The sequence below is a fragment of the Camellia sinensis genome, chromosome 15, assembly GCF_055761805.1.
Source record: "Camellia sinensis isolate YWXY chromosome 15, ASM5576180v1, whole genome shotgun sequence".
Lineage (NCBI taxonomy): Eukaryota > Viridiplantae > Streptophyta > Magnoliopsida > Ericales > Theaceae > Camellia > Camellia sinensis.
In genome coordinates, this window is record NC_138975.1 from 118,977,757 (window position 1) to 118,989,116 (window position 11,360).

The 11,360-nt window shown below is 33.2% G+C and overlaps 1 protein-coding gene across 1 annotated transcript; it reads right to left on the bottom strand.

Annotated features, from left to right (window-relative positions):
- Positions 1 to 1,157: 1,157 nt before the first annotated feature.
- LOC114269931 (protein IMPAIRED IN BABA-INDUCED STERILITY 1) lies at positions 1,158 to 9,215 on the bottom strand. Its single transcript, XM_082910420.1, has 9 exons — positions 8,068 to 9,215; positions 6,504 to 6,788; positions 5,009 to 5,335; positions 4,562 to 4,789; positions 3,894 to 3,991; positions 3,593 to 3,683; positions 2,924 to 3,433; positions 1,899 to 2,031; positions 1,158 to 1,631 (listed from the first exon to the last, which is right to left on the bottom strand). The coding sequence occupies exons 1-9, from the start codon at positions 8,449 to 8,451 to the stop codon at positions 1,612 to 1,614; spliced, it is 2,076 nt and encodes a 691-aa protein (XP_082766546.1). The 5' UTR covers positions 8,452 to 9,215; the 3' UTR covers positions 1,158 to 1,611.
- Between the last annotated feature and the right edge of the window lie 2,145 nt (positions 9,216 to 11,360).

Below are 11,360 nucleotides of genomic sequence, written 5' to 3' on the forward strand. Positions count from 1 at the left end.
CTTCTCCATAAAAGTTGAACTCAAGATCTCACACCACAAAACTTGTTACACAACTACTAGGCTAAATATCCATGTTAATGATTCAAATTATTGAAAGGGGACTTGTATAGTAAATTTCACAAACCCGAACATAAATTTGAATTTAAAAGAAGTCTACGCCATAACAAATAGGAATCCACTTCATATTTCATCTCTCCAAATCTCTTTGGTCATGTTTGATTCACAATACTAATAGTGAGGTATTAATAATCCTATCAAATTAGTGTGGTATTAACTATCCCACCCCTACCCCATTACTAATAATCCTACAAATTTATTGGATTAATTATCCATTGGATTAATAGTCCTAAACCAAAATGTCAAAACAAACATAGGATGATTGGGCCCACGGATTAATAATTCTAATCCCATGCTTTAATCCTTCCAATCAAACATGCTCTTTATATTCTATTTATGAACCCCAATTCCAACACAAAAAATCTAAATCATCTATTTCATAAACCTCACAATAAAAATTTTCCATACACAAAATCAATTTCATGAGATAACTATCGCTTCTCAATAATTCAATCATGTATTTATGTTCGTCTTTCATTTTTTCGATGTTTACTAACTATTAATGTCTTAATCATGATTTTAAACATAGACATTTATTTATTTATTTTCATTTTGGCAACTAGCAATCTAAATTAATGGGCTAATGGTAATTGACTAGTTGATGCATATACCAATTGAAAAATATAAACATGTAAAGACAAAAATAACAAATAAAAATCCTTTTGACAAATTGTTTGTCAATAAAATCAATTTCTTTTCTTCATCTTTAACGGTCATTTAATTTATTTATTTTTTAATTTAGATTAAAAGTCTGTAGAAATTAAAAATTGCATGAAAATTAAAAAAAAAAAATTCTACTCATGTGTGCCATCAGCCAAAATATATAGTATGCCACAAAATGAAACCAAATATAAATATTTTGTGGTGATCAACATGACAAATCGAAAAATGTAAAGGTGCAGTCTGTTATCCACTTAGGTTTACACTTATATTCTTATTAGTATACATAATCATAGGTCCTTGACTATGGTATATTGGGACTCCAATATTTCATCCCAAGTTTCACAACAAGAGCAATGTGAATCATGCTACCTCCATTATTGATGAAAGTTAGGGTGAAATTGCATAACTTGTCAAATATTGCTATTAGAATGAAGAAGAAGAAGAAGAAGAAGAAGAAGAAGAAGAAGAAGAAGAAGAAGAACCCGCCTAATGCTGGAAGCCTTGTGAACCATAAAAAATATACATTTCACTATTCGTGGGACAGAGCGATAGCTAGGTGTAAAAATAATAGATAATAACTATGGGGAAAGAAGTAGAAATTGGATATTAAAACCTGAAAAAACAATCCTCTTTTCAATCCGGGGCTTCTTTGTTTCCTTTCCAGGAATCTCTAAGCTTTGTGAAGTAGTGAATTTCGCTGAATCTTCATTTCTCAGCTCTGGTCAAAACCCAAGTGCAAGAGATTTCACTCAACCGATGATTCATTCGTGGAGAGTTTGAAAGCTCTGTTAAGGACTAATGGCGTTACTTGAGCCTGAGCATGCTTTACAATTACTTCACATCTTTCTTACCTAAAAAAGAAAAAGAAGAAAAATATGCATGGTTATTGAGTTGGCTACAATGATAATAAAATACACGTTTTAGGCACAAAATTGTACACGTGATAATAGACATAATACTCCCTTCAAGGGGTGATTAAAATTGATTATTGTCAAGTCATCAGCAAGAACATAGACTAAAAAAGCTTAATCTGTAAAGGCTGAATAAATGTGGAAAATTCAAAAACAGAAAATTTTATTCTATTCATTATATTATAGTAGTTTAATATGAGTTTTTACCTCTTTGAAACCACGATCTTCGAACTGCTTGGCGCATGTGGCGCTCATGCCTCTCTAAGAGCTCATCAACTCTACACGACTGAGATAACAAGGGTCCTGAAAATTCAACCTTGTCTCCTTGATCTTGGCAAACCTGTCTCAAGTCCAATGTGAAGAAGGTTTTAAGAAATTTGAGTCAATAGATGATATAGAAATGTAAGGTGGTCTTGAACCCTATATCTTTTTATTTCACTCAACCATATCATAAGACTGAATGATATATTAGCCAAGAAAAGCATAACTCGCTTGCAGCTTTATAATCAGCACAAATGGGACAATTTCAGGCGATATAGGACACATTCTAACAGGAAGACCCTTGTAAACCTAAATCTAGATATTGGGATATACATTCAAAAGTTGGATATAGGTACGGTGATGCGTCATGGATACTTACATGGATTGCATATTTGTATTTGAAATTAAATAAAAATTAAGGAAAATATAGAATTTCTCTCTCTCATCCAAGTGAGAGACTAGAAATGCTTCTTCACTAGCAAATGTGAGTTTCTTCTTCTTCTTTTTCTTCAACATTGTAAAAAAATTAGAGCATCCAATTATCTAAATTGGGTACAAATGTCAAATACATATCTTATACCCTTATCATTGTCATATCAGGTGAGCATGGATACATTAAGGGAAATAAATGAGTCTATCTCAACATAGCTCATAAGTTAGGTGAAAAAAAAAAAAAAAAAAAAAAAACTCATAATGTTTGGTGGCCAACCTATTCTAAGCCACTAAAATCCAAAATAAGAATGTGAATATTAATCTGTGGCTACAAGATTCAAAATTTTGCTAAACTTCCAGTGGTCTCAATTTTGCTAGGAATTTCAAGCCATATAGAAGTTTGACAATGTTCAGAGCTTCTCCACTAGAAAATTGCAATACCAAAACCAAAATTTCACTTCAACTCTAAAAAAAATTAACACTGGCGTAGAAAACATAATTAAAAATCCCAGAACGTTCCAAAAAAACTATGAACTTACCAAGCTGATTCTCCTAGCTGCCATCTCCTCTCTTTGATAAAGTGCCAGCGACAATTCTTGCGAGTGGTACCCATCAGAAGCAGCATCAAAAGAATCAGGTCGTTCTAATTGGCTCCAATGTTTCGGCATTGCATGCTTGACGGTCTCATACGAATCTTCACCCTGAGAGCTGGCACGACTTCCACGTGCACCCTCGACATTTTCACGGTTTTTTAAGTCAAAACTATTCTTCGGATGCATTGCAGCTGAAGGTTCAAAAATAAGGCTTCTTGAACTAGACCTTCCGCGTGATCTCTCAGATGAATCATCTATTCGCCTTTTTGCCCATGCAAAACCACTTGACCCTGAAACTTGTAATGGAGCCGAATAGGGAACGTCCCCCTGAGATGCATTCTTCATGTGGGAAGCCTCTTCCACAGAATCGATTGATAGTTTAGGCTCTCTCTCCTTGTGATTATATACTTTATTACCATTGATTTTTTGGGCACCTTGAGTTTGGTCTGGCAAAGACTGCACACATGTAATCCGTTAATAGATGAAATAAGCTTCCCTTAAAAAATACAGTAAATATAGTGCACACAAACAGGTAAAAGTCCAAGCATTTAGTTTTTAGATATCGATTTATATATGTATATATATATATATATATAGAGAGAGAGAGAGAGAGACCTCTGTTGGTGCCAATTTATTGATTCCATTTGTCTTTTTAGTTAGCTTACTTCTAGTTTCAGGTCCTCGGACTCTCCCACCAGGCCTCTTCCTGAAAATCCAGAGTGAGTTATGATTCTTGAAAGAAAACACCGTGATCTACTTTAATTACAAAATTTATAATCACATCCAGTGGACACGCCAGTTATTGGGACATCTGACTGGCTCTTGATAATTGGCCTCAAAATTGTAAGTTTGTAACTGTCTACAAAAGGTTATTGAAGTCAGTCTTTGTTGCACAACTGAACACTAGAAACTGTACCTCTGTGCATCCTCACGATGTTTGGCATCAATCTCTTTACTTGGTGGATATTTTGGCATGCTTGACGGATCACATGCGTAAGGCTTGGTTGTGAAATACTGAGGATAGCAAGTAAAAACATAGGCATTAATCAAAGTCTTAGTGATGTAAGTGAAGCTCAACCACAAAGCAGAGAAACAAAATTCTGTACTTGCATTTTGCACTTTTGTCAGTGTAATAAAAAGGGTATTGCATGAGAACAAGAGTTTTTTGTTTCACTTCATAGAACAAAAAAGATGCATGGACGCTAGTAAGATACTCATATCATGCATAAAAACTATATCTGTGACACATACGGATTGTATAGCCATATTATGCAATTAAAGAAGACATCATTTTGTTAATTTACTCTCTGCAAAACACTCCATTCTGTGTTAGGACCTGTTTGGTGTAACATTTCTCAAGCTGAAAACAGATACTCAAAAAGCAAAAGCTAAAAGCTAAAAGCATCCCTTCCCCACCTTCCACATAATCAGCTTTTTTCAACTTATTTAAGCTATTCCAATCTCATAAGCTGTAAGCAGAAGTTGCACCAAATATTCCGGCATTGATTCCCAAACTGAGAAAAATATATATACATATATATATATAAGTAGCTCTATAAATTGCACCAAACAGGGCCTTAATACCTCAGATGCAAGAGCAGAAGAGGCAGTCCCACGCTTGTATGGTTCCACAGATAAAAAAGTTTCTATCAGATCCACAGCAGTTGTGGGTAGATCTTTGAAGGTCTCCCAAAGAGAGCATTCATATGGATGCTGGGGCTTGAATAGAGTCGCGTGTGGAAGTTTAGACTTTTTCCAGTAATCATCAGGTGGCGATCCACAAAGCTTGAAAATTTTGTGTAATTGTTCAACCTGTAGGTGAAACAAGAATGTTTCTTTAGAACTTCAATGAGCAAAAAATTTAAATTCAAATACTTTAACATCTATATATTGCAGTGACAATTGTGTATAGTTAAAAACAAAAACAAAAAAATTTGCCATTTTAACTCACTTGTTTGATCGCATAGTAATGATTACCATTGCATAAGAATATCAGAAAATCATTCGGTAAGATCATAGGTGATTGATTACCTCAGTTCTGCCCTGAAGGATGGGTCTCCCAAGAAGAAGTTCAGCAAATACACAACCGACACTCCAGAGATCCACATAGGCTCCATAATCCGTGGAACCCAACAAAAGTTCAGGAGGACGGTACCATAAAGTGACAACTCGACTCGTTAGAGGTTGTCTGTGCCCCGAAGGACCAGAACTACAGAAATTTGCCAATCCAAAATCAGCTACTTTCAAAACTCCTTCATTATTTACCAGAAGATTCGCACCTTTAATGTCCCGGTGCATTATGCCCCGAGAGTGGCAGTGCTCCAGTCCCGATAACAACTGTTTCATGTAGCATTTAACCTACAAAAAATAACCGATTGAATCTTATAATGTGGAAGTAACAAAAAGTTAACTCATCCAGTGGAAAAACATTTGAAGGAGTAGAAACGAAAGTAGTCCATTTCTTAGCATTTTGAACGAGTGTATATCCTTGTATGTCTTTCTTGGGGTTAATTACACTAAGACCTCCTCAACTATTTGCGAATATCATCTTATCCCTCTCATCTATAAATCCGAACACTTTGACTCCCTCAACTATAAAAATGCATTACTTTCACCCCCTTTCACAAGGGGCTATCTGTATGATTTTCAGAGTTGAGGTGGTCAAAGTGTACATGATCATAAATAAGGAGAGTAAGTTGATATTGCTAATAGTTGAGGAAGTCTGGGTGTGATTAACCCTTTTTCTTAAGACCCGTTTGTTTTGGGAGATGGTGGAGGGATTGGGATTGAGATGGAGATTAGACCTATTAATGTTACGTTTGTTTTGAGAGATGGAGAGGGAATTGAGATGGAGGTGAGGCCCCGTTTATTTTCAGAGGTAAAATGGAGAGGATTCATAGTGAAGGGATTAAGTAAAATTATGTTTGTTTTGATGATAGTTGTTAGTGTAGGAATTGTTAAATTATTTTTATATAAAATAATAAAATAAATAAAAAAATATAAAAAATTAAACATTAATGTTTAAAAAAAAAATTCCTAATATGTAAAAAATTAAAAAAATGCCTGGTATTAGACGTTAGTCTTCCGGCTTAGTATTTTTATTTATTATTATTTTTTTTATGAACTTTTACATGTTGGGCATTTTTTTTTTAACATTAATATTTGATGTTTTTGTATTTTTTATTAAGTAAAAATCATAATTTTATTTGTTTTAATATTTTATATTTCTTTTATATGATAATAATTTAACAATTCCTACCCTAACAACTATCATCGAAATAAACACAATTTTACTTAATCCTTTCATTATCAATCCCCTCCATTCTACCTCTGAAACAAACGGGTCCTTAACATTCACTATCATTTTTCCGAATTCTAGTATATAAGTTTCGGGCTTCCTTTCATAGCAAATGTCAAACAAACATATTCAATGCTACTGAATCCAAACTTTGTTTGCTTATACTATGATATGCAGACAAAATCACAAATTTCTAGAATAAAATAAACAAATGCAACTCGAGCGAACCTGTGATTCACTGAAGCTGACATCAGGGCAAGACAAGAGTCCAGAAATATCATGTTCCATGTATTCAAATACAAGGAATATGCTACATGATAATCGGGAGGTAATTAAACCCTCCAACTTTATGATGTTTGGATGGTCAAGCCTGCGTAGAATCATTATTTCCCGAGCCATAAACCGAATGCTTTCTGGCTCAAAGTTGTCAAATCGCACCTTCTTCAGTGCAACTATCCTCCCAGTTTCTAAGTGTCGTGCTCGGAACACACTGCTATACGTACCCTGTCCAATCTGCCAATGCAGTTGAAATTGTTTCAATCCTTGCCAGATAACCAGTTTAAACATTTTAGGACCAAACTTTAAAATTTATTTAAAAGAATGATCCAACAAAAAATACTTATGCAAAAATAAATTATTAAATTTGCAGTAAAATGGATGAGTATAATGGAAAATATAATAATCATCAATTTAAAATGTTTTGATTGGCCTGAGGACAGTAACCTTGTATTGACTTTCTCCTTGTTAAAAAAAACATCCGGGCATCTGAAGAAGGAACTCTCAAGATTGGTCTCGGAATCAGTTAATGAAAACATAAAATAAAATTAAAAAAAAAAAAAGTGACCTAGTGCATGAGAAAGGACTAAAAACTTTTTATTTTTTGGCATTTTCAAAGGGCTTTATGAACAGAAGAACTAGGCAGTAAATAAATAGGAAGCTCAAAAAAAAAAAAAAAAAAAAGCATTTCTGTTTCTGGCAATAAGAAAAGAATTTTCTGTGAATAACAAATTTGTGTAAAGACTAGAAAAGGCCACCTAGTGCATGAGAAAGGACTAAAAGCATTTTTGTTTTGCATTTTAAAATGGTTTTATGATCAGAACTAGGTAGTAAATAAGCCCAAAAATTAGACTTACATTCTAGACCAGTGTATCAAGAAGATGATATCATTGGGTTTAGAAAGTAGGTCTAAACAGCAGACTTGTATATCATTTTCTAATAAATAGTAAGCTCAAAATTTGTGAAGTTATTAATCATTTCAGAATATGAATAGACGTGAATCGCCAGAAAAAAAAAAAAAAAAATGCACATACTTGCATGAATAACAAATATAGAAGGATGGATTACAGCACATGAGATATGAAACAATTTCGAGGCGCTTGAATAAAACATATCTATAGTTCGTAATTCATAATGAAGCATCAGGATTGTAAAACTATGAATAACATATGGATAGCAACAAGTCAGTCCACGGAGACAAAGGAAAAACCAGACAAAGTAAAATAAAATAAAATTGGACAAAAATCCTTGATACCATACCCAAACAAAGTAAAATCTACTCATACACCAAATGGAAATTAATGATATATGATGTTTCTTAAAAATTGCAGAGACTTCAAGTTCAAAAAGAAAAGCCCAATAAAAAAGCACACTCAAATTAACTTAGAAATTACTAGAAATTTGAGTATAGTTTTTTTAATCAAATAATAATAATAATAATCCTTTCAGTCATTATGCAATTTGATTGTGTGTTTAAAAATTGAACATTTTCAATTTGAGCATAAAATGCATGAACCTTTTCAAGCTTTTCAAATGAGTCAGCACTAAGAGGCACCCAACCATGAATCGCTTCGCCGGCGACGGTACTAAGCCACGCCGGCCAACCGGCGGCGATTTGCTCTCCCTCCACCACATACTTCTTCAAATTCCCCAATCTAAAGCTCATTGACTCACCACCACCACCACCACCACCATTAGAACTCGCCCTCCCTGACTCACCCAACTCGCTCCCACTCAACCCCGACTCACTCCTCTTCTTCTTCTTCTTCTTCTTCTCCAACTCCCCCACCCCACTTCCCCTGCTCCGACCCGAACCGGCCACCGCATTGTCCCGAAACGCCCCGGAATGGTCAAGAGCAGGCGTCACAGACACCGCGTGCTTCGAGGTCACACAACCCATGAACAAAAATGGTCACTGAACCAGAAACATTGATTGAGTTTGAGTTTCAACACAAACCCAGATCAAGAAACAGGTAAATTGAGGTGGGTTTTATAGTTTTCACAACAATTCGCAGCACAAATAGTGATTTGAGAACACAACCCATGAACCATTGGTTGAGTTTCAACCCAACCCATGAAGAAAAAATGGTCACTGAACCAGGAACATTGGTTGAGTTTGAAGACAAACCCAGATCAATAAATGGGTAAATTGAGGTGGGTTTTCGAGTTTTTCATAGCAATTGCAGAGCAAATTGTGAATTGTGAAGATAGCTTATATACTTATACCCAAAACCCCACAAACCCTTACACAGTACGATCAATCTATTCTTTGTCTGTCAACTTTTTTCCTCACCCTTTTTGTTCAATTCCGCGAGAATTGCGGAAGGTGGAGAGTATGAGTAGAAGGGTTTTAATGGGGGGATTTCAAAAACAAAGCAAAGCTGAGCAAAATCAGCGGAAAGATAGCTTTGTCTTGTGTTGTGGAGTTAATGCTGTTTGTCTTCGGAAAAATAATGAGCAATGGAGTTATTTGACTTGTGTGGAGAGAGAGAGAGAGAGAGAGAGAGAGTCTGGGCTGCGGCGGTGTCGTGAAGTTTTGGTTTCAAACTTGGAAGAAGATTGAAGTGAGACAAAGGGTTGGGTTGAGAGGGTGGTACAAATTCTAAGTTCATAATTTTCAGTTTGAAATAGATAATAGAATATTTTTGTATTCTAGACGCGGACATTGTCTTCAACTTGTCAAAATTTCTTGTACCTTAAAAAAAAAAAAAAAAAAAGGTTGAATTGTATGTATATAGATAAATATGCAATAATTAATGATTCATCCATGAGAAATTTTATTATACTTATTTTTATAAAATATATATAATACACACTTTTGAGAGATATACATCATAAGCTTTCATTTCAATCATATAAATTTTTTTTATTTGAATCAGTCCAGCAACTGGTTATCTCGGGACCTGAGCCTACGGATGTAGTGATGACACCTCAAAATATTCTTTTTTCTCTGATCAAAAAAATAATAAAAAAAACTGTCAATTATATATATTTCAACTGTAAAGGTTATGTAAATATAGTGATGCTGATATGCAATATTGTAATGTGGTGTATAACAAATTAACAGTAGGGAATAACAGCACAATGTTTAACAGTTAATTCACCCAAAAAAATGTTTAAAAGTAGGTCTCACCTCATCATTACATTCTTTCTGTACAAAAGTTAAAAAAATCAAAAAATTTATTCTAAACGAATGTCAGGTTAAAATAATCAAAAAACCAACCCACTTCCCAAACGAATCCATAGCGAGGTTACAAGTTAAGGCCAAGTTTGGCATCCTCAAAAAAATCTAAAAATTCAAAAAGTCACTATCCTATTTAAGCCATATCATCTTATTTAAGTCACATCACTTCTCTAACACATCACTTCAAACCCAACCAAAATCCAACCCATATTTCATAAAAAGTCAAAAAGTACACTTATTTAGTCTTTCCAAACTTGGCCTAAATATCCATTTTTAAAATTTTTGAATCAATAAGTTTAATTTTAAATTTTTTAAGAACATTGTTCAAAAAATATTTATCTATTCAAAATTTACCTATTTATCTATCTATTCAAATATCATTTATTTATTCAAATGTTCAACTATTTGTTTAATTGGAGAAATTATTTTTTGCTCCTAAGACAACGTCACGTGGTATTCTAACTCGATATTTATTAGTTGAAACAATGGGACCTAATACTCTTTGTTTGATTTTTAAAAATAACTTAACAAGTGTCAAGTGATAAATGATTTGGTTATTTATATAAAAACCCCATAAACTATTGAGAAATCTCACTTTGACTCCTTAAATTAAAAAAAGTGCAAATGTTTATAATTTAGAAGTTAAAGTGATATTTTTCAATAGTTTAGGGGTATATTTGTATACTTTTATAATTTAGGAGGTCAAAGTGATACTTCTTAATAGTTTAAGGAGTCTTCGTGTAAATAATCCTAAATGATTTGGGGCAATGCTCCAAGACCACTAAATAATCACTCGTTTAGATGTTACCTACATGTACACGTATTATCTATCTATTCACCTATCTATTTAATATTACCTATTTGTCCACCTCACTGTCACCAGGTGCTATCGCCGACAACTTTTCAATGCGGATCTTTATCTTTAAAAAATATTAACTTTGAATCAAATAACATATGGTTCTATAAGAATGAACTTTTTACCAATTAACCATTTTATTAATACTCCATGTTTATGCCTGTATCTATATAATTCTTTTATTTGTTTACACTTATAAATATGCTTATTTTTAAAAAAAATTTGTATTTATGATTTCTTTTTTTGAGATCTTTTGTTTGTTTTTGTTTATAGGGACTATTCTTGAGGTGAGCTATGTGTTGTTAAACTATAGTTTCAAAATTTTCTTATATTCGTAATTAATTTTTTACCGATTAGCAAAAAAAAAAGAAAAAATCCCAGGATTAAACAAGAAAAATAGTGAATTTAGACATAGTTAGACCTAACTATGTGTTTTATTAATCTTTAAAATTCTTTTTTAATCTTGTTGGCCAATATAATTAAGGACAATTCATAATTTCACACAACTAGATTTTATTGTAAAGATTAAATGAGAAATTTCAATGTAAAAAAGTAATTAAAGTTGACGACTAAACACACAATTAGATCTAACCGCTCAAAAAACTTTTAGCCCAGGGCATTGGCTAATATAACTATACAAAATTATAATTTTAGACACTGAAATGCAAATTTATGAATTAAATAAGTAATTTTTAATGGCATTATATTGGCCAATTTTTAATGGCATTATATCCACTAAATCTAACACCTTAAATAATTGTTAGATTAG